General features: G+C 41.9%; 2 protein-coding genes across 3 annotated transcripts in view; both read left to right on the forward strand.

The window, feature by feature from the left end:
• plch2a (phospholipase C, eta 2a) overlaps window positions 1-6,560 on the forward strand; it is a 214,947-nt gene extending 208,387 nt beyond the window's left edge. For both annotated transcript variants that reach the window (XM_074643129.1, XM_074643128.1), the window contains one exon: window positions 3,678-6,560. In XM_074643129.1, coding sequence (XP_074499230.1) covers window positions 3,678-5,341 — 1,664 coding nt within the window. In that variant the 3' untranslated portion in view covers window positions 5,342-6,560. The remainder of the gene's footprint in view (window positions 1-3,677) is intronic.
• Window positions 6,561-8,989: 2,429 nt separating this feature from the next.
• LOC141772298 (glutamate receptor U1) lies at window positions 8,990-20,487 on the forward strand. The gene is made up of 10 exons (XM_074643130.1): window positions 8,990-9,148; window positions 9,340-9,415; window positions 12,718-12,749; window positions 13,567-13,746; window positions 14,543-14,766; window positions 16,406-16,503; window positions 17,520-17,740; window positions 17,838-18,057; window positions 19,280-19,530; window positions 20,227-20,487. Exons 2-10 carry the CDS (start codon window positions 9,352-9,354, stop codon window positions 20,323-20,325), a joined length of 1,389 nt encoding a protein of 462 aa, XP_074499231.1. The 5' UTR covers window positions 8,990-9,148; window positions 9,340-9,351; the 3' UTR covers window positions 20,326-20,487.
• The last annotated feature ends 3,195 nt before the right edge of the window (window positions 20,488-23,682 follow it).

Genomic DNA, 23,682 nt, shown 5'->3' on the forward strand with positions numbered 1-23,682 from the left:
CCAGTTATTTTGATGCATATAAGCAACATAATTAGAGAAAACTCAAAGCACAGCCTCATATGACATGTTTCCCCCCAGCAGGCGATTGCTACAAGCGGTTTGATCTAGGCTGTTTAATTCAGTTCTACCTGTGAACTGAATAATGATGCATAATAATAACTTCTAGCAAAAGCTTCACGGGGGGTCACAAGGTCTTTTAGGATTTTAAGGGGTGTAAGACGACCTGGAAACACTTCATTTTACAGGTCCACAACTTTCATTTTTATTTAGGTGATAATCAGCAAGTAACATATTTGATAATACACATTATTTTAATAATTATGTGCTAAAAATAGCATATAATGGTTAAAATTGGGCCCGTTAGGCTTGAGAAGTTGCTGCTCTTTATCGGAGGTGGAAAGCCAAAACTAATAGGACACTTCTGATCAGGCACACATCTCGCCATTGTGTGACTTATTGTCAACACAAATGTAACCTGGTAGCTGATGTCATGATTCAGGTAGTTTTTTTTTAAGAAAGAAGTTATTTGCTAATTATTATTTATTTATCAGCAGACATGGAAATAAAGCATATCAATTAACATTATATTCTTTTCCTGAAAGTGTATTAAATAAATGACCAGCTATTAGGAAATAGCGGAATATAATTATGAAATATTGTTTACAATAAAGTATTTTTTTATAAATATTGAGGTAAATATTGGGGTGATTTGGCAGTATTCCAAAGAAATTTCAAATAGGTTACTTGCTAATTATCACCTAATTACCATGAAATTTGCTGACGTGTAAAATGAAGTGTTACCGACAACCTTTTTTCATAAATTATACATGACATGTACTGTATCTCAGCATTTCATTAATTTCTGTGAAGAAAACTAAATTCAATTTTAATTTTTAATTGAAATTAAAACAATATTTAAGATGTAAACAGGATAAGAGCACTGTGAAGACCTGAACACAAGCTATATTCACAGAGCCTTCCCACTCTGCTAAACAGCCTCATCCTGCATTAGAAAAGTACACAGTTAAGACAACCTAAAAACTAACGGAACAATGGCCGTCAGGGAGAAGAAAACCCTGAATTTGTCAAAAAAGAAGCCTATTAATGTGCCTTTCAGATAGAAGGGAATACAATACAGGGAAATCTATTAAAAGTTCCTAAAAGTAATGGGAAAACTCATCTCTGATGCAATATTCACAGGAAATAATCTGCTCAAAATTCATCCAAACAGCTCGTTTTACACAAACTTCCTGTCGTTTATTGTAATTGGGTTAATTGTACAGTTTAGCAGTTGTTCTGTACGGTTATTGTTATGCATTGAATAGAATATGAAATATTAATAAAATATGTCACTTAGTCAGGGGTCGCCAGTTCACTCAATGATAGAAAAGAAGTCCCATAAGAAGAAAACTTTGGGGAACCACTGGGTTAGGGTGCTTTATTGGGCTGACTTGTACTGAAAATGGATCCTAATGTTTTATTATTATCAATATTATAGATATCCACCATCACAAGCCTCTAACAAGCTCAAATATAGTGATGTCTTTAAGTAGTTTACATTCTATTCAAGTCTTGAAATGGACAGTTTTTTAAAAACATGACCTCCAACAACTGGCTGAGCACTGGAAGTCACAGGCCACTGACATCTGTGCTGTGTAAACTCCCTCTATCGGCTTCACATGACATATTTCAGGGGAGTCCAGTTCCTGCCGAACACGAGCTGCTCTACCTAAACCCAATCTCTTCAGCCTCTCAGTTTGTCATGTGATGGCCATCAGAGTTTTACTATCAGAATGATGTCGATTTTGGAGGATCAATTTGCGCTAACTTCTCTTGTTAAGATGCTTTCTCTGTCCTGTTAGCTGTTTCCTTGCCACTATTCTCCCTCTTCTTTCCAGTTTTGCTAAACTCCTTTTTTCCTCTCTGTCCCTTTTGCACGCTCTCTCTGTTACTAGTGCAGAATTGAGGGGATGACCAGAGCCAGGTAAACCGCTGAATGCATGCAACCTTTAAATACATCCTCTAAACCTTCACCTTCACCTTCACCCATCAGTCTCTCTGCCTCACCAGCCTGCTTCTCTCATGACCCACATGTCACACCTTTTGGAGGGGTTTAGCTGACGTTTGAAATCCATATTCTTCTCCGCTGTCACATATTCTTGAAATTGCACTAACTCAAACTGACATTAGTGGAAGTAATGAGAGCACCATGCCAGCTTTGTCTGTTCACATCATTGAATAGGGGTGCAGGTCCAGACAGGGACACACGCTGTGGGCAAGAGGAAAACAGAATTTATATTATGCACAGAATCTATCACGTTTCACTGTGTTGTGGCCTGTACAATGTTTTGCGTCTTAAGGGTGATTCTGGATTACTACAACTTAAGTCTTATTTCCACGATGATACCATTGTACTCTCCTTGTTCATTGCTGATATCTGAAAACACAGTGTCCACATCACTAAAAAAAGAAGTCTGATAGGTCACGTTGGGACAGGTTTAAACTGACACTTTGAAGAGAAAATGAATGCGAATTGTAATTTCCTCTAAACGGTCCGTCGTAAACATCCATCAGAGTTTACAGACCCACTTCCTGATGGTCAAAGTTTTTAGTTAAGCTTTAATTATTCAGGAAGTTTCATTAAGATCGACATCCCTTTTACAAAAGAGGCCTGAGAACATCGCAGTTGAACAATAGAACAAGACATTGCAGTCACACAAAGCTGCAAAAATAAGCTTTAAATTGTAATAAAGTGGAATATCATTCAATTATCTCGACGTAAGGGACAGTAGGTTGATAAAATATATGAGCTTTATCAAAGACCTATCACAGTCTTCACCACCAAATGGAGTCAAACAGACAACTGAGCCATATAGAGGTCAACTGAGCCAACTTCATTCGTTGATGAAGGCCATGAGGGGCAGTTGAAAGCTCATGTAATGGCCAGTAATTGGACCTTGAATTAAGGTTATTTTGTCAAGTTTTGGGCACTGGAAGTGGCTTCATCAATATAACGCCAAATTCTCCATTCATAACTGATTCTTCCGTGTCAAAGGTAACGACAAGGCTGTACCTTCACATCTATTCTTAACTTCAAGTGGAGATCCATTATTCACATCACCGAAACACTCCACTTGTGCGTGTCTGTCTTTTTCCTCATGAACCAATACTAACCCGTTAAACGAAGCCCTCCGCAGTGTTTTGTTTTTTTTAACTCCTAAAATTAGCTAAAAGTTCAGTCCTCATTTTCTGAGCCTTTCTCCATCATCAGGTTTTGTTCAACATGTAATAAAATCTATTTTGTCCGTGCAATGTTTCAAACCCACATCCTGACAAAAAGTGCGAAACATGACACTGTCAACACTTCATACTTACGGCACAGTTTCATAGCAGGACCTCCACTGTCTTCACATTACATTACAATGCATTTATTGTAAGTAGCAGTAGCCTTTCAAAATGAGCTCACCACAGAACAGCAAACTGTATGAAGCCTAATGTTAATTGCTCACATCCAGCAGATATCTGCTTAATAAGGTCAGCATCCAAGCTGATACCGAACCAAATGGATTGGATCAGTGCGTCCCTAGTTTTCAAGCAGTTATCACTTTTACAGCTTAAAGGCTTTCAGTGACCATGAAGGACATTGATGACAGATTTGTTGCCTTGTCTTTCTACAGATTGTTCCACAGTGCAGAGACCAGCTCCTCTTACACTTAACTCTGACGACGCCAGAAACACTCGTGTCATCCGTTCTGTCTCCGCTCCAGAAGACAGCCTGTCTTCACATCACTCCTCATCTACACCACTGAACTCACCATCCACAGCAATAAATGCAGACTCCCCACTGACCGTTCCTTCAAATGGGGTGGTACACAGTCCTATCAAGGTGAACGGAGACCCTATGAAACCTCCTGCCCCTTCCAGAACCATGTCACTCCCTCCGACGAACCCTGCTGAGAAAACGGTACCATCGCAGTGTAGTCGAGACATCCAGACCAACAGAAGCACTCGTTCATTCATGGAGCACACACCAAACAAGAGGGAAAACCAAAAAACTCTGACAGAAAAGAAAAATGATACAGCAGAGTTAAAGTCTGACCGCAGAGTGGAGCCTACTGCTGCTGCAACAGCGTCCACTGGATCCCCTGCAGTCCCTGCAGCTGAGACAGCCCAGGCCAGGAGAGCACTCTTTAGCAATCTGCCATCACACGCGCCAGTGAGAAGAGCAAAAAGCGAGGGCCATGTTCGGGTGGCTGTAGCCTCAGCTGGGCAGGCCCAGTCGGCAGTACCAGAGGTCTGCACGGATGCTACCATGAACGACCGCCTTTGGAGCAAGCTGGAGCCAAGCAACCACCGAGACAGCATGTCCTCCTCCTCTAGCATCTCTTCCAGCGACACTGTCATCGACCTGTCCCTGCCTAACCTGGCCAGGAAGAGCCTCACCAGCCTGCCAGCAGCCAGCAGCACCTGCGATCCTCACCGGGTCAACTGCCGCCACTCGGCATTTGTCTCCTACGATGCCCTGCGAGTCAGCAAGAGCAAGTCCAACCCCAATCTTCAGCAAAGCGAGTGCCCCAAAGATGAGCTTAAGCCCCGTCCCCTGCAGCAACCCCAGGAGGATTCTGTGGACTCACCCAGCAGACTGACTCAAAGGAGGCACACCTGGAGCCGACTCTACATGGAGGGTCTCAAGCAGTCATCAGCCAGTAGGCCATCCCCTGCAGCTACAACCCCAACGGCTACAGCTTCCATGTCCAAAAGCCTCGGGGATCTGACCTCCGATGACATTTCCTGTAACTTTGAAAGTAAGTACCACAGCATCAGCCGAAGCTTCATCGTTAGGCCGTCCAGGGACCAGCTCCGCAAGGGCAGCCTGCAGAAGTCCCGGCCGCCAAGCAACCTCACAGAGCAACTGCGGAAGCTGACCGACGTGGAGCCCCTGACTGCTAGCGACTTCGCCCCAGAAATCAAGCCCAGAGAGTCACAGGAGGAGTTTGTGGATGAGACCCTGGTGCGAAGGACCTCCTCGAGGAGCCAAAGCAGGGTGCGCTACATCGCAAACAGGGCCAAGAAGGCCCAGGAAAGGCAGAAGCTCCAGGGCCTGGTCCAGGGCAGAAGTGCAAGCTTTAGCCTTACTGGTAGCATTGGCAGTGGAAGTAGTGCCAGTAGCCCCATCGAGGAGCGGGGGAACCCCGAAGGCGCGTGTTGCGTGGCCCAGAGTCCCTGCTCCAGCCTGGACCTGCTGAGTCAGCTCATCCCCCTTGGAACCACCTCCCCTAGACAGTCCCAGTCCTCTCCAGACTCTGAAAACAGTGAAGTCTTTTTCATGCTCAAACTCTAAGGACTGGCTGACTTGGAACTGAGCGTGAGAGACACAGCTAGAAATATGTTTGGAATACAGTCACGTTTTTTTTTTTTTTTCTCAAGTAGAAATCTTTTTTTTAGTAAAAGGTGCATATCTTGCAGAATATCTCACAGATAATTTCAACGTCTCACAGAAAAACTTCTCTGCTGAATTAGTGATCCATGAACAATCAATTCTACATCTTGAGGTTGTGCAAGATCCATTTTTTTTTTTTTAACCTTGTGCATTCAGAAAACATTGTCTTGAAGCTGCTGGACAGCAGTTCTTCTAAAAGCAGCTCTGCCATCTGTTTGCACCAAATGTTAGATAATTGCCAGAATGTATTTAGTGAGAGATACCTGGAGTTTTTATATAGCTGTTTATGTTGACTGTGATCTACTCTCATGTTTGTTTGTTTTTGGGGGAACTTTACATGAGCATATAGTAGCAATACTGTAGATCACAGCTAGGGGACAGAATATTAAATAAATCTCATTCTGTTTATCCACTTGAACTATAACGGTATACTTTAACTGAGCTGAAAATGAGATACTTCATGTCAAGGCGTTACTATCAGCCCATCCATCCATTAGCAATATTTAGAAAATGATGGCATGGTGTCATATTGAAGCTTGTTTGACAATTTGGCGCTAAAAGCCGAGGCTTGTCTCATGTCATTTGCTGAAAAAATGGAATTATTATTACAATGCAAGATAAAATGTCTTAATTTTTTAGTATTCTTCGTGTAGTGATTACATTTGTTATTCAACCAAACTGCCAATATTTTTGCTAGCCTTCCCGATTCGTGGCATGTGACAGCACTGAGATCATGTACTTTAAAGCAGTGGTAGACTACTCAATACCAAATTTAGCCCTTTTTTAAGTTGACTGCATGTCTTTTATGCACTGTAATGTTTATCCTAAGGCTGTGCTTTATTTTACAAAGACTTTTTATATGAAGATTTGTTAATATTTCATTTTTTTTCAGATTGTCTGATGGCAGTCACAAGGGCATCGTGTTCTGAAAGCCTGTGTTCTCATTGGTCCGTGGTACTAATACAAGATGAAAATGATCTGTATCAAAGCACGTTTTATTTGTCAATCTGCTGTATCGTTTTGCACTTCCGTGCCAGTTGTTTGTGCAAAATTTTAGGAACAAATATTTAATTCAAACTAATGTGTAATTATGACCTGAATAAATCTCAAATTAATATTACCGAATGTTTCACAGCTCATTTGTTTCATTTGCACTTAATCTACCTACAGCTGTCTTAGCTCAGAGACAAAGACAAGTCGTTAACAAACCAATGAAGCTGAGTCTTATGCAAGCTGACATGCAAAAGCTTTGGCCTTTATTTTGGCAGAGTCTGCTCGCTGCTCTAATTTGGACTCTGCTTGGGTCTGTGTTTACCAGCCATCACCTCTTTCAACCTCTCTGGTGAAAAAAAAAAAAGAAAAGCAGACCCCCTGCAGGAAGGAAGAATGTTCCAGAACAAAGACGTGAGGCTGCACAAGAGACGACAAGCACAACCGGTCATTAAAGGAGGAAAAAAAACATCTTTTCAGTGTCGCTTGCCACCCAAGATCAGATTTTTTTTTACTACAAAACTATTTACTTATACTTTCTTAGACCCCAGAATGTGGTATGTGGAATAAAAATCCAGTCAGGTTTTGTGTTCTGTTTCCTTTGGAATTGAATTCTTGGTAAAATTGAAACCCATTTGAAATGGCATGTACGCTCTGGGACACAAACTATTCACTGAAACCTAATATAATGATAACAATAGTAATGGATTCATGCATAGCTTTGGAGGAAGCTATAATGACAAAGTGTTGGTATCAGCTTCCTTTGACAACCCATGTAACCCATGACAGCCTGGTCTCCTAAAAATTGCATTTCCATACAACAAAACTGCGTTGTGAATTACATTTCAAGGTAAACATATTTTGCCGTGGATTACGTTTGATGATGACAAATACGTTTCTAATGATAGTCTGCAGAAGTCCACGTATAGGGAGGAAGTCAGGGTGGTGTTGGGTCAAAGAAACACACGACTTTCATCCAGGAGAAAGCTGTCTGTGTCCGTGTGAAACTAAAAGTCAACGTTCACTTGCTTTATTTCACATCTGTAGCTTAATAACGTAACAACTTTATTCATTTTAAGCCAAACCATTTTTTTTTTTTAACCAAACCTAACCAAGTTTTGTTGCATTTTTTGTTTTGTCTTGTTTCAATTTACAATGTTAACCACGTGTTTAAAACTACAACCATAATCCGTGAGAAAATATGTTTCCCTCGAAACGTAATTGAGAATGCAGTTTAGTTGTATGGGAACGTAATGTTGTAGGAGACGGGGTTGCCCACGCAGTCCTTGAAACCCTCTCAGGACAGTGTTTCTCAGGACACTGATTTGTCAGTCAAAGGTTTGTCCATTTTCAAGTCTGTGGTTTTTTAATAAATAAAAAAAAAGAAGCTGATGGCCACCTCTGGTGAGCTGTCAGACACTGCCAAGCCTCTTCCTCAGCTCTGTGAGACTTTGTGAAGCACGACATGCTCATTTTAGCGCCACAGACTCTGCTCCAGCCAGCACACAAACACAAAGGACAGCTTCATTAGGATTCCAAGAAAACCACAGAGTCCCTCTTAAAGCCATATTTATCTAGACAATTTGGCACGGCTTGGCCTCTCAACTGAAACCTCCAAGCCCTTTTCAACACTTCAGGCCTGAGAGAATGTTTTTCTCTCAAAGAGTGAATGAGGCCCCTCCCTTCAAGATGAAGTCACTGCCTGTTTTCGAAGGAGTTTTTTTTGTAAATAAATCAATTTAGTTCGTGAGCTTCTACTAAAAACAATAGGATTTTTTTCTAAGAGAAAGTCACAATGCATGTTTTTTCTGTGGATAATACTTTAATATGAATTACTGTAGATTATGTAATTTATGAGTTTGGAGGGTTAGAGGAGTCTTAAAGCTGGAGTTGGCAGGTTGGAGTAAATATGATTAAAATAATAATTTTATAAAACAGTCACCTTATCCTGACAGTAGTGCATGAGACAGGTAATCTGAAAAAAAACATTTTCCTCCAGCCAAAAATATACTGCCTACTGCCGCTTTAACAGATGTGGTGTGAATTGCTAAGGTTTTTTTTTTTATTATTTACCACCCTGAGCTCAAACTATAAAACAAGCTGATGTTTTTTCTTAGTTACATTATCAGATGTTCTCACAGTTACTGTATTACAGGAAATTATGATAATCCCTCAGGGTTAGTCAGAAGGGAAAGAAAATGTGCTCCAAAACAACTTCCTCTGACTCCCTGGGACCTCCGACCCATCCACCTGTAAGCTCCTTGTTAACCGTAGTAGTTGTAGTAGTGGGCTAAAAACAGAACCCCAAAACGTCAAGGATAATATCTAAAACAGTAGCAAATTGTAAATCATTCAGATCATTTAATTTCTTTGTATCAGTTGGAATGGTGAGAGGAAGAAAAACACAGTTTGCCTCAAAATCTACATCATTCATATAAGCCTGAACACGTAGATGTAGAATACATCCTGTTCCAATAATTTGATATCACCTCTCTTCAGACATTATTCTGCCAAAACCTCTGAGTTTATTCTCCCCTTTGCGGTTCTATCTCCTCCCCTCCCTGTGCTCCCCCATATAAAGCCCCACTAAAGTCCTGTGCAACACAACCCTCCCCACTGACCACTTGCAAGACTTGTGATTTTCTTACACATTTTCCTGGAGTCGTCCTTCACACAAAGGTCAAGGTTTTAATTCACACCGCACCTGACGTAACTGAGGTAAGGGAATTTTTTTTTTCTAGCACAGTGTCACAATATTTCACCAACATTTTATTGAAGTATTTTTCATCATTGTGTAAAAAGTAACATAATCAAACATCATCCCTGAAATTATTGTGTGAGTGTTAGATGTTCTTGGTTAGACGACATCGCAAATTGAGACGTTTTTAAAGACTCTGTGTCATTTTCAGGGTCGTGGCAACATGACAGGCTGCTTGGCTTTGGTCTTCTGTGTGGCAGCCCTGACTGCATGGAGAGGCACTGCAGGTAATACAAATAACCTGACTCTTGTGAGTCATGTTTTTGTTGCAGAACATGATAGTCCTTATTTACTAGCCACTTCCTGTTGAACTGGGTGTGATGGATAGAAACCCAACCAGTTGCACATGATGCTCTTCATGTCCCAACAGGATCTCTCCTCTTTCGGGGCTCTTTAACTACAATATTCAGTGTTGTCTTTGCTAAAGAGCTATAAAAAAAATGTGAAAGAATAATTTTAACTGTCTGCCTTGGAGTTCATAAAGGCATATAAGAAATGAACTGGGTTGCTATGTGGTGCCTTTGTTCCCTCTAGGCTATACAAACTGCACACCTTCTGCAGCAGCAGGCAAAAGGACTTTGTTTTCAGAAATGTATTCGGCCACTTGCAGTTGTGCAATCATTAGTCACTGAACTTGGGGGGGGATTTTTCTTTTTACTTGGAAGTAGAACTTGGCTGAAATAATCTCAGTGGGTTCAACCTCAGTGATTGGAGCCAAAGAACATATATTTATTGGTTTACTTTTTTTTAAACTGTCCAAAATTTAACTTTTTTTCCCCTCACACTCAAAAACTTTAGACTTTAGACTGGTGCCAGCCTTGTACTTGTGGTTATTAGATCAGGAGGTGGGGTTTATTAATTCAGCCCAGTATCTCTTGGAATTCCATTCATATTGGAGAAATCAGACATACAGTATGTACATAGATGAGTTTCTGTGCACTGTCACCACAGAGATGCACGTGCAGCCCTGAGATGACGAGGAGTTGTTGTGCAGTAAACTGAACCAACAACAGAAAAGATGGATTAAACATGTTTAATATTTGAGGGGATCACATGCCTTTGCTAAAAACAGGAGATTATGGATCCAGGGCCTGATGGGCAAAAGCATTCTAGTCACAGAGCGCTAGCAAAGCAGTGGGTGGTCATGGCGAGCTGCCATGCTCCACAGATCGATAAAAATGAACTGATCAACAACGGGCTGATCGACCCACACTCTAAGGAAATACTTAGATTTAGCAACTATGCCTTAAAACTTCAAAGTGATGCAAGACTTTGTCATGGTTCTAACTTTCTGTAATGTTACGCGACTATGACGGGGAAAAGTCACAACAACAAGCAGCCGTGAATACTAACGTTAGCTAACGTTCGTTTAGATTTGAATAAGACATATCAGCAATATTGTATTGACTTTTGCCATTACGTTTCTGACAGAGGGCTAACCACTAACGTTAGCTAGCAACCAGTAACGCACTTTTTAATAGAGAGCCGTCAGAGGTCTAATGTTAATGTTCACCTGCCCGACATGCTGTGCAAAGAGCTGCTGTGTGACTGGTTGTTCTGTACTAATAACAAGACCAAAATCCAAGTCTCCAGTTTTATATTAACGCTCTGTTAAGGAATCGTTGGATTCCTTAAAAGGAAAAGTGTCTGGCGGCGTCCTGTACCAGGGACTCACGTAACTTGAACGCCAACCCCAGTGTCATCCAAACAGACCCTGGTCCCCCAAGTCAAATCACATGTCTGATCTAACGCATTACCCATTTCATAACGGGTGATAATAAAAAACAAATCTCATACTAATACATAGTATGATAATGGTATCTGGTGGTTGGACTCTGCAGGGCTCTAGTATAATTAACAAGAATGTGCAAACAATGTGAAATCTACATTGATAACAACGGCTGCCAAAGCGGTTTTGCCCCCTGAATGCACACTTGTGATACGTCAACGTGGGCGCCATATTGGACCAGGCAAGACTGGCCTGTGAACAAATACCAGTGAATGGGGGAGCTGCCCTTTTTCTGGATAAAAGCACTATAACGTCTACATTTCTCGACCAATTTCAATGAGATGTTATTATATTCAAGAGTTTATGATCTGCGTAGAGTAGGAAAAAAAAAAGTTTTGTCTCCAGTTACTTAAAATCTTGATAGTTAAGCTATAATCAGAGCTAGACGCTCAGGAGAGGAGTTTGTACCGTATGCTTACGAACTGAATTACTTCAGTGATGGAAAATAATTAATTCATCATAAGGAATTGTAAAAACTCAGGTTTGTCGAGTATATGATTTTGGCTTATTTTCCTTGATGCACTGTTAATGTTTTATAGTTTATATTCAGGCTTTCTTTTCTCACTAGTATTTTGTTTGCAAGTAAAGCACTTTATAGTTTAATTTTAATTTATACTAGACCACATTGTTTTGACAGTTAGTCAGCTTATATTCTGGAAAGCTACTTTGTGCTGCAAAATGGGTTTTATTCAGCCAATGAAATAATCTGCTCCTCCAGAGCAGCCCTGCCTCTGTGATCCGTCTGCAGAGTTAAAACCCTGGCTGACCTATGAGACTGGGTCATGCTCCTAAATAATTCCTCACATTGAACTCTCTGCCCGCCGGCCCTGCTGGACTGCTGGAGTCCTATCAAAGCACAGAGGGGGCAGCATCATCCACTGTGGCATCCCATTTCTCACCAGTGGAGGGGCTACCGCCTTGCTGTGGTCCAGAAAGCACTGTGATAAATCAATTAACCATGTGGGGAGGGGAAGACTCTGCAGGCAGGCGGTGAACTGACAGGCATCTCCGCAGATCGTACGTCCTGCCATCTTCTCAAGAGGAGGCTGATGGGGTGTCATCGGCTTTATGTGACCCAACCAGGCCCGCTTTTGTTCTCACATGCAATTATGAGGAACTTGCACCCCTGGCACCTCCGCTTATCCCTCCTCCCTTCTCGGACCGACCCTGGCAGGGCATGTTAGGGCCTGCTGGACATGCTGTGAATAAAATTGGTCACAGTTACAGCAAAAAGAAAACAACTCTGAGTGTCATGGGTAATGTCAGCGGATGGGGCGGGGGTTCATCCCCTGCTCGGATTACATGGGGGGGTTTGAAGAACAATGGCGATACACAACCTTACGGACGGGTCCCCACTTTGAACCTCCCTTAGAGGCCCAGTCACCCCCCCTTGTTGTCCCCTGCAACGGTCCCCTCAGTATGCAGCTCTTTTCTCCAGGTTCTCCTGAAAATCAACCGACAACAAGACTGTCATTGTCCTCAAGTGGCTGTTTGGCTTATTTACTACTGTGGCTTAGAGAAAAACACATGAAGGAGTCTCAAAGCAACAATATGCTTCATTAGGATTTCAGAGGCTGTTCTGCACATACGCTTGTAGACATGAAACCAACCCCTTAATCAGCCAAAGAACTGGCTTAGAATAAATCCTCTCATCTTTGTGCTACTACTTATGCTTGATTACAATGACTTGTTTCATTACAGGAATCCAAAATTTATTGTGGTGCTTTTTTTCCATTCTAGATGCCAAGGAGTTATCCATCACCACTATAAAGGTATTCTTTCTTTGTTCCTTGCTCAACACTAGAATGCCAAGTTGGCAGTTATGCAGCTGTGAACACACATTAATTTAGCTCAACTACACTGTGAAAAAGCAGTTCTGGGTCATTACAAGAAGAGTCGTATTTTGAAGTTTGGCCATCATTTCTATCAGTGATAATAAAATTGTACTGGCCATGTTTGAGCAGGCTTTGGGTGCATGCAGGTAAACAGTCCGTGTGGAGAGCAAAAGAGGCTGAACGCATTGGTCGAAACCCATCGGCTATCATTTGACGACGGTTTTGTCAACTGGTTACTTGTGAAACAATCTGGTCTTACACGTCGCCTCTCAACTCCAACTCCATCCTCGCGTCTCAAGTTCGGTCTGTAAACAATATCCGGTGCACGGAAGAGAAAGTCTTGGCCCGGATATCCGATGGCTACACCGGAACCCCAGAAATGTAGCCTCTTGCCCCCAGAGGCTAAGACGTCATCAGACCGACAGCCGTCGGGTACTGAGATTGACAGAAAAGTGACATCCCTGAAGATCCAAAAGGTCCAGAAACACGAGCAGTCAGACAATCAGACAGGATGTAAACAGCCCCCCCCCCCCTGGTCAGCCACCCTTCATGATTTGAAGAGAATTGGAAGATCAACCTAAACCTAAATTCTCCTTTGTAAACAATCATGACAGTTTAAGCCTCTGAATATTCCTGTTTTTAACTACCTGCGCTTGTGCATGATGGCTGTCCCATGTGAATAATGCAATCTTTCAGAATGTTGGTTGTGCTTGTCAGAAATTTATATTACGGGTGTTTGTTCTGTTCTCCTCAGCAAGAACCGTACACCATGAGCAGAGGCTCTGGGTTCGAGGGCTACTGCATTGATCTGCTCTCTGAGCTCTCCAAGAAGCTGGACTTCAAGTACAAAGTGCACCTGGTGAAGGACAGCCGCTACGGAGCCATGGACTCCAGCGGCAAATGGAGCGGCATGATTGGTGAAATAATCCGAGGGGTAAATCACAGACCTTGCAACTGTCCTGGCTCTCCTTGAATTATGATAGAGTCACTAAGCAGTACAAATGCGTTAGAGTATGTACATGTATGTATTGTGATATACTGTTGGCTATGTCATTTGTTTTTTAGCCTTTACTTAAACGCAAGCCCCAAATTTTTTATGACCGAACCGAATATAAATACAGTATATTTCTATAAGCATTACAGCAGATTCACCGTTGAATAAATGGAGTGCAATTTATAAACATACCAATTCATTTAAAATTGTTTTTGATGAATTATTAAAATTAAGGTAATTATTGTGAGCCATTATTCAAAGCATATTTTTTTTTTTAAATAAAACTTTTGGAATAATATAAGATTTCGTAATAATGAGTTGAGGTTTAATAATTTCTTACATTATTTTTCTAATTTATTGTTTTTATTATAAATTACACTTTATTCATTATTTTATTATTGAATTGTTTAAAGGTGTTGTTTTTGTATGTTTGTGGCAATAATGTATCCCCCCTTACCTCTGGATACAATATCATCACATGCTTTCTTATTAGAATTTTAATCTCATGATGGTGTAAATGCTTTTTTAGAAACATTATTCCTGAAAAAAAACATACTGTATACAGTATTTGGCATTTGGTAAAGAGAGTGAAATGGCATCACATCAGTTTCAAACAAATTCGGTCTAACATAAGTGATATGGATGTTCAATACTGTGTCACCACGTTACCTATTGCACATGTGAATGTGTCTATGTCTTATGCATGATATGACTCTCTATCTATACCCTGCATCAGGAGGCTGATCTGGCAGTGGCTCCGCTGACCCTCACCGCTGTCAGAGAGCAGTTTGTGGATATGTCCACCCCCTTCATGCAAACAGGAATCAGCTTCCTCATGCGCAAAGACATGGCCTCTGAAGAGAGCAGCTTCAGCCTGCTGTCACCTTTCTCCACCGAGATGTGGGTTGGCATCCTCATTGCGTTCCTGCTAACAGGTCTCTGCATATTCCTGATAGGCAGGTAAGTGCAAGCTTCGAAATGTCCCCACTAAACTGCTGGCTGATATTACATGCATTGTTTAAATTTGTGTATGGTAGAAACAGAGCTGTATACCAGGACATGTCTTCAGTATCATGAGAAGTTTAGGGGTAATTTTGATATTTGTCATTATTTTTAATTATGACAAATATCAACAAAGTAAAATCAGAATTTTTTTTTATTTAATGTGAAAAAAAAAAACGGTTTGGGGTGTCTAGTCGAATACAACAGCCCCAAGAATGTAAGTCAGGTTAAAGGGACAGTTCACCCCAGAATTTAAAAAGACATATTTTTCCTATTACCTGTAGTGCTATTTATCAATCTAGATTGTTTCGGTGGGAGTTGCCTCGTGATGGAGATATCAGCCGTCAAGATGTCTTCCTTCTCTCGAATATACTCAACAGCAATGTCTCTTTACAGAAATCATGACATGGTTACTCAAGATAATCCACTCTCCTTGTTGTGAGCAGTTTCATGTAGGAACTATTTTCTGTCTACTGAACTACCCTCGCCAACCATATCACCGCGCAGAAGAAAACATGCATCTACACCCGATACTGCTAGCTCACTGAGCACTAAGCTGGCTTAAGTTTTTGTTTACATCTTGTGCTGTCACAAGCATGAGCCTCTCGTCCACGAGTAGACGAAAGCCTCCTGGCGTTTTGAGCACCACAAGCCAAGGGGTGCCGTTATATTGGAGAGAAGGCACACGTCTCTACGGGTGTTATCTCCAATACTCGGCAACTCACACCAAAACAATCTAGATTGATAAATAGTACTACAGGTAAGAGGGAAAATGTGTATTTTTGATTTGGGGGTGAACTATCCCTTTAAAGTTGACTTCACTGAGTTGAAAGTCACCACAGTTTCTAAAAGTTGACCAATGAACAGGTTTGTTTTTACCAGAGACAGCACCACCATGTGGCCAATTTGAAAGCACTTTATTTTTCAGCTCATGAAAAAATATATACCAACAATTTCATAATATTTATGAAATATTTATATTCAATCAATCAAAGCCACAAATTGCGTGAACTTGCAAAAAAAAACTCTCTCGAGACTCGCTGCCCGACGACCTATCCTAACCTTAACTATTCAAGGTCAATGCCTAACCTTAACCATCTTGCGAGAGTTTCCCAAATTGTGGGCTACCTTCTATGTGATTCTAAATGATTGTATTATTATTATACCTTATGGTAACAAATGTAGATTGTGTGGCCTCGGCAGAGACTCCTAATTTATTAAATGGTAAATGGATTGCATTTATATAGCGCTTTTCTAGTCTTAGCGACCACTCAAAGCCCTTTACCACACAGGCCAGCATTCACCCATTCACACACACATTCATACACTGGTGGCACCATACAAGAAGCCACCTGTTCCTCAAGAGTATACATTCACACGCACACTCACAAGCAATTTCGGGTTCAGTATCTTGCCCAAGGACTCTTCGACATGTAGACTGCAGGGGGCTAGGAATCAAACCACTGACCTTCAGCCTTGAAACTTCCTGCCAGTAACTCCACTGACATTTCAGCAAACAGACGTATACATATGAATCGTGCTTCTGGAAGTGAAGCTTTAACCTTGCTGTTTCTGAGGCCTTTCTTTTTTTCTGCAGGATCAGTCCCACTGAATGGGCTGAGCCAGACACAGAGGAGCACAGCTTCACGTTGGTGCACAGCTTCTGGTACATCACAGGAGCTCTGACCCTGCAAGGTAACGCAGCAGTCTGCTAAACTGAACCACAGGCACAGAAACACACACACACTTCTGCCAGCTGTCTCTTTCTTTATACTCTCTCAGAATAAATACGCTGCGCTGCAACCTTCTTATTGTGTGCAGTATTTTAGAATGGCTTTAGACAAAATATTTCACAACACAACTTCAATGTGCAGAACTCTGAAAAGCCAAAAGGTGTTTTGAATAAACACTCAAAGTTTGTGGTAGATACAGAACAGAAAAAGTAAATCAATGATACGAAGTATAAAGTCACAGTCAACACTCCGTCCTCTATATTTACAGTACTGTAGTGTAAGGTTATCCTCTAGAATACATTATCTATATTTACAGTCACACAGTATTTTGGGTGAGGGGTTTTTGCAAAGTAAACTGTGAAAACTGAATCAGAGCAAACAGACAATAATGTGATATAACATTAGGTGGTGATCATCATCAATAAACCCTGTCTGCATTGTTTTAAACTTTTAAACTGAGAGTGAATTAATATCATGAGTTTTTAAGGCGACATATGAAAAACTCAGTGCTTGTGTGCACTATGCACATACGTTTGACTAGACGTGACGTCTGCCTAGTTTGACTGTTTGATCGGAGTTCGCGTGTGATTGACAGCTGCCTCCGTTGAATGAACAGCCAATAGGAACGCTCTCTCTCTCTCTCTCTCGCTCTGAAATGACCTGTGAATGACCAGTCTTCCGTCACAGGCTAGATTTTTTTAAAGCCTGAAAACAGAGCCATGAGGAGGTGCAGAAGTCTAGTTTTCTCTCAGAACATTTGAATTACAATATGCTGAAAGGTTATTATGGAATTTTTGCCCGATGATGCCAAAAGATTCTGCTTACTGCTGCTTTAAAGCATGTAAACATGTACTAGGGGAAACCCAAATTACAAGTACGAACCTGAAAATGAGCATGACATGTCCCCTTTAAAGGAACGGGTTTACTGCCAAACTGCAGGCCTGTGCAGGCACTTGACTGCTGTCTCTGTCCTCTCAGGTGCTGGTCCTCATCCCAAAGCCCTGTCTGGACGTGTAGTCAGCGCCATCTGGTGGCTGTTCGCTGTACTGCTTCTGGCCAGCTACTTTGGCAACTTCAACTTCATCATGTCACACTCCAACAGCAAACACGCATCCGTCAAGAGTTTCGAAGACCTCGCTAACCAGGATGTGATCGATTATGGAACAGTCGACGCTGGATCCACCATGTTTTTCTTTAAGGCACATTCTGCAGCTCCTAAATTGAGTTTATAGTCCTTACGGCTGATTTGTGCACAGTGATTAAAATGTCTTATTTTTGCATTGATTTCTTTCCCAGAATTCCAACAACCCCATTTACCGGCGTATCTACGAGCACATGGAGCGTAAGAAGAGCTACGTGTCCAGCCAAGAGGAGGGTGTTCGCCGTGCCAAGGAGGGAAACTTTGCCTTCATCGGTGAAGCCGTGTCCTTGGACTTGGCAGTGGCTCGCGACTGTAAATTGTGCCGTTCAGATGAATCCATCTCTATGAGAGCCTACAGCATCGCAGCCCCTCTGGGTGAGTCGTCTGGACCTGTCAGGATGTTTTTTGCTTCTGGTTTTGTAGCTTGTCAAAAAAGGCTTTAAAACTTCTCTCTCTCTCTTTCTTTCGAGCTCTCTCTTTTCATTCAACAACTTGGGTCACCTTTTGAGTGTGAGCAGAGTGCAATGCCATAAATGCCTTCAAGGAGCAACTGTCTGAAAGTTCATTTCATTTGCACATTTCATCACATCGAGACAACAAAGACACGCAAAAGACACAGGCCTCTAGTAAAAACACAAGACAAAATGTCTTATTGATTATGCCTGTATTTATCAATGAATTTTTTAATTTATGAATCTAACTGAAACTGTAAAAGTGAGGGGGACAAACTTGGATTTTGAAAATTGAGATGGACTCCCCATCCCCAGTGTAAATTACGCCACCCCATGTCAAGCTTCTAATATTCCTATGATATTCATGCCAGGACTTTCAGAACATATGTGATAGGGTTTAGTGATTCTGTGTTAGTGTAGTCCTCCATTACTGGAGTGTGGACAGTCAGAACAGCTAGAAACACTTTTGCCTTTAGACGTGAAGAGACAACACGTTTCATAAACTAAGCATACTTTAAGGTGGAGCATTTTGGGGGATCTATTAGCAGAAATGGATTATAATAACTATGTTTTCATTAGTTTATAAGCCGCTGTCTGACTTCCATTGCTCCTAAAGTAGTGCACAGTGTTACCACGGTTTGGCACTCGGCGGCTCACGTTACCAAGGCCTTGGAAAGGGAGGAGTGAACGGAGGGGTACTCAGTTGGTTGCAATCTGCAACCACACCGCTAGATGCTGCCAAATCCTACACACTGTCCCTTTAAGCCTTTGTTTTAAAAGTTTTCTTTTAAAACATGTTACCAATGCAGTGGCCTCCTCCTTTAAAGTCTGCTTCTTGAGATTAAATATGTTTATTCTGGGGCTGTTTGTCATGGTTTGGGCACCAAAGATTAATCCAACACCTTTGGGATGAATTAGAACGCCGACCGTGAGCAAAGACCTTATCACACAACATCAGTGTTGGACCTCACAAATGCTCTCTTAGCTGAATGGGAGCAAATCTCTGCAGCCAGGTTGCAACATCTGCTTGAAAGCCTGAAACCAAAACGGTGGAGGATGTTACAGCGGGAGGTTAATGCTCATGGTTTTGGAGTGTGACATTCATCATCTTTCTTCTATCACACTACCCCTCTTTGCTCCACCAGGTTCCCCACTGGTCAAAAACCTAACCATGGCCATCCTCCAGCTCAGTGAGTCCGGTGAGCTGACTTATCTGCGGAACAAGTGGTGGGCCAGCAGCTGCGTGGACGCTGACAGGGACCATGCCTCCGACGGCCTGCAGCCCCACGACCTGCGGGGCCTCTTCCTCCTCCTGGGCCTGGGACTGGGTGTCGGGCTCCTACTGGCCCTGCTGGAGCTCGTATCCAGGGCCCGCAGCCAAGCTAAGGATAGCAAGGTAAGGAAGAGTATCACACAGTGGGACTTTTGGTGAGCCTTTTTAGCGCCACCAACAGGCTGATATTTATGGCTTTTACTGAAATGTCTCAACAACTATTGGATGGATTCTGTTCAAATTTGGTACAAATATCCAAAGTCCCCAGAGGATGAATGCTCCTGACTTTGGTGATCCCCTGACCTTCTAGCGCCACCATGAGGTCAAAATTTTAATTTGTCCATTCTGTGGATTATGACCAAATACCTGCTAAAACTCATGACATTCCATCATCATCCGCTGCACTTAATGTCAGCATGCAAACCAAGCGGCAACCTCCAGGGATGAAAAATGAAGCCAACGGGGAGGTGCCAAAAACTGCAGTTCTTCACGTAGCCACTTGAGGCTGGCTCCAAAAGCGAGTCAATCCCCATAGACCCCCATGTTGCAATGCCGAAGTGTACAGCAGACATAAACATGTTCGCAGTCTGGTACAAAAAAAAAGTCCACCCACTTTGAACTTCACAACGCCTCTTAAGAAACCTATGGGTAAAGTCATAGAGACTACGTCCATATTTTATACAGTCTATGATGCTGTCGTTAGTATTTTGCTCAAAGCACTGCTGTGTCCAAGTGGCACAACCACTTAGAGCAGCTAGCACGGCTGTATAGACTTTCAGTCGGGTTTTCTTTATCACTTCTTCTTCTTTTCTTTCACAGAAATCATGCTGCTCGGTGTTGACATCAGAGCTAAGCCGGCGATTCGGCAGCAAAGCGGAGAGTGCAGAGCAAGACGACTCAGACAAAAGCAAAGCCTAAAAGAAAAGTTATCGTGTCAGTCAGATTACAAAAAGCTGAGCGCCTCAGTCCTGTTCCATCAAACCCACTATAGCTTCCTGTGTTTCCGTAGTAACGGCTATGTGTTGTGTGGTCAGTCAGCGTGTTTCGTACTCTTCCAGAAAAGCTCAACTAGCAGATACTGTACAGCATATTAACACAAACCAAGGATCTTAGAGCTTGAAACTGAAAATACTAATCACTCTGATTTGTTGACTGTACAATGTTGTTGCATGTTATCAGATATCCATATCCCACTCCCCTACTAACATGTGTATATTCCTTGTTGAACTAGAATAGTTTTATAACAGTTTTGCTTAGATATTCCAAATAAATCCCCAATATCCCAAATTTCAAAATCAACAATGCAACTTTATTGTTCATGGTGGAAGTTTGTTTTTGAATACATAGCAGACCAAAACTTTATCAAAACATGTAACATTAGAGACAACAATATAAAAGACAACAAACAAGCTCTACTGATAAGCAAACCATGAAATGTATTCCAGAAAAGTAGTAAAAGCCCTCAGATTACTGCCCTTATCAATATGTTTATATTAATAATGGATTAAATAACTGTGTAACGTAAAAGGTGTCACAGAATGATCACCGATACTGCTGTTTACCACACCTCTACAAAGCTTTTTAGCATTTTTAGCTCATTGTTTTGCTTTTGCTGCCACAAAATACACTTCATCGACCAGCTCTGATAAACACACTGTACACTAACTGTGTTGGGTGTTTGGTGCTGGGCAGGTAGAGACTAGCTGGTAGGGGTATAACGCAAAGCTGTCTGTGTCTGTTAATGTTGCAACAATATCTGTATTCGTATGATAGCTGAAGTGGGCGTCTAGTGTCAACAAAATAGTGTAATGACAATTCATGTAATAGATTTTTTTTAACCATGTACCTGAATTCACAAATAATAACACACACACATACAAGATTAGTTGAGAAATATGAGTGAGAATTGTATTGGGCCATAGGCCTATAGTATGATTATCTTTAAAAACTGGATAGGAGGAGGCCCAGATGAATGTAAAAGTTGGTCTGAAGTGTCTATGATTAAAAAAGAATATTGACAAAAATAATGTGGCCCTATTGTATTTTTTTTGAAGGGGTTACAATTTTTTAAATGAATCCAGTATTGAGGGAGAGAGCTGTAACCAGCAGCCACGTAACAAGCTGCAAGGGCAATTGTTCAGCGTCAATATACAGTAATGTTACGTCCACTGAAATGCTTGTTTTTGCCACTGACGGGCTCAGATTATTATTATAAGTGTCTGACAACATTGTGGAAAGGACCCTGCATAGAAAACGTTTTTCTTCCCTTTCACTTGATCCCATCTGTTTGTTATTGTGTCCAAGTCCCGCTCAAGGAGAAGTCTCGTTGTGAAATCTGATTATCCGTATACTCTGGCTCAAATAAATACGGGCATATATCGAGTTCAAAGACCACATTGTCAAAATCTTATAAATATTCAGCCATAACATTGTAAATCTTTTAGATAACACTAAGCTACGCTTTCTGTACTCCAACACAACAAACTTTGCCCAGCTGGTGTTTCCACCATCAATGTATTCCACCATTGTCTTCCGGCCAAACGTCACCTTGCGAGATTTCAGAATGGTAGATGGACTTGCATTTATATAGCGCTTTTCCAGTACTTCCGGCCCCTCAAAGCTCTTTACACTACATGTCAGCATTCACCCATTCACACACACATTCATACACTGATGGCAGAGGCTGCCATGCAAGGTGCCTTCAGGAGCAATTTGGGGTTAAGTGTCTTGCTCAAGGACATTTCAGCATGTGACCGGAGCAGCCGGGGATCGACCTTCCACCGACCTTCTGATTGATGGACGACCTCCTCTACCCTCTGAGCCACAGTCGCACAAGACTTCTCCTTGAGCTCCTTGAGCTCCTCTTTCTATAATTCCAACCACTTCTAATAACAAACAGAGGCTGTCATGGCAAAAACAAGCACCAGTTTTCCCCAATAGCACCATATTGCAGAGTAGCTGCCGTCTACAGCGATCTCCCTCAATACTGGACCAATTTCAGAATTTGTTGTCATTCAAAAACATGGGAAAATAGGGACCAGGCTGAAAAATACCAAAGCTAAAGAGTCAAATATTTATCCAGGTTATGTTTTCGGTCTGTTTGTCAGCAGGATTCCGCAAAAAAAAACACTGGCCCGATTTTCATCAAACTTGGTCTAAGAGTGTAGCATGGGCCAAGGAAGAAACCGTTACATTTTGGAGTAGATTCGAATCACAGGGCAGATACAGAAATAATTTTTCACTTATGGGAACGGCCTTGGCGGAGGTCTGCACTCTCCGAGTGCCCTTCAAGTTCTCCCAGGAGATGGTAGAGACTAAATCAGAGCTAAAAGAGAGTGAATATTGGATTTAAAGTACATTACATTCATCAGGTACACAAGACTGTTGGCCCCAAGTGTAAAAAAAAAAGAAAAAATCAATGAATGCTGCTTTAAATTTAAAGCCAAGGAAATAGCCATATTTGAAGTGTTTGCAGCATACTGAGTATACAGATTGACTGAAGTGATGTGCTACAGGAGTTATACAAGCTTGCATGTCCATTTTGATGTCTTGTCACTATTGGAGTCCTTTATAACCGACGTGAATATGAGCAGATTACAGCCTCCATTGTGTGTTAGATACTCAAAAGACAGTTTCACATTAAACATAAGTGGTGAGGCTCCATCAGTACTGGGTTTGGAAAACAGCAGGTAGAGCAGGTTGTCCGCTAATCAGAAGGTCGGCGGTTCGATCCTCGGCTCCTTCAATCCACATGTCGAAGTGTCCTCGGGCAAGATACTGAAACCCAAATTGCTCCCGAATGCTGTGCCATCGGTGTGCGAGTGATCATTTAGATTAGATCCTGATGGGCAGGTTGCCACCTTACATGGCAGCCTCTGCCATCAGTGTATGAATGTGTGTGTGAATGTCGACATGTAGTGTGAAGCGCTTTGAGTGGTCGGAAGACTAGAGAAAGCGCTATATATAAATAAATGCAAGTTAATTTACCAAGTTCATTACTGGATGTCAGGGTGAAACGGTAGTGAAGTGGTTAGCACTGCAAAAGGGTCACAGGTTCAATCCCGGCTTGTGTGGAGTTTGCATGTTCTCCCCGTGTTAGCGTGGGTTTTCTCCAGGTTTTCCGCCTTCCTCCCACAGTCCAAAGACATGCAGGTTCATTGTTGACGCTAAATTGCCCGTAGGTGTGAATGTGAGTGTGAATGGTTGTCTGTCCTTGTGTGTCAGCCCTGTGATAGTCTGGCGACCTGTCCAGAATGTACCCTGCCTTCGCCAAAT

The sequence above is a fragment of the Sebastes fasciatus genome, chromosome 8 (assembly GCF_043250625.1).
Source record: "Sebastes fasciatus isolate fSebFas1 chromosome 8, fSebFas1.pri, whole genome shotgun sequence".
Taxonomy (NCBI): Eukaryota; Metazoa; Chordata; class Actinopteri; order Perciformes; family Sebastidae; genus Sebastes; species Sebastes fasciatus.

Excerpts from the sequence above, each read along its gene's own strand:
- LOC141772298 (XM_074643130.1), top strand. The coding sequence starts at position 9,352 with ATGACAGGCTGCTTGGCTTTGGTCTTCTGTGTGGCAGCCCTGACTGCA. Across the intron at positions 12,750-13,566 it reads TATCCATCACCACTATAAAG|CAAGAACCGTACACCATGAG; the intron begins GTATTCTTTCTT and ends TGTTCTCCTCAG. Across the intron at positions 19,531-20,226 it reads GCCAAGCTAAGGATAGCAAG|AAATCATGCTGCTCGGTGTT; the intron begins GTAAGGAAGAGT and ends TTTCTTTCACAG.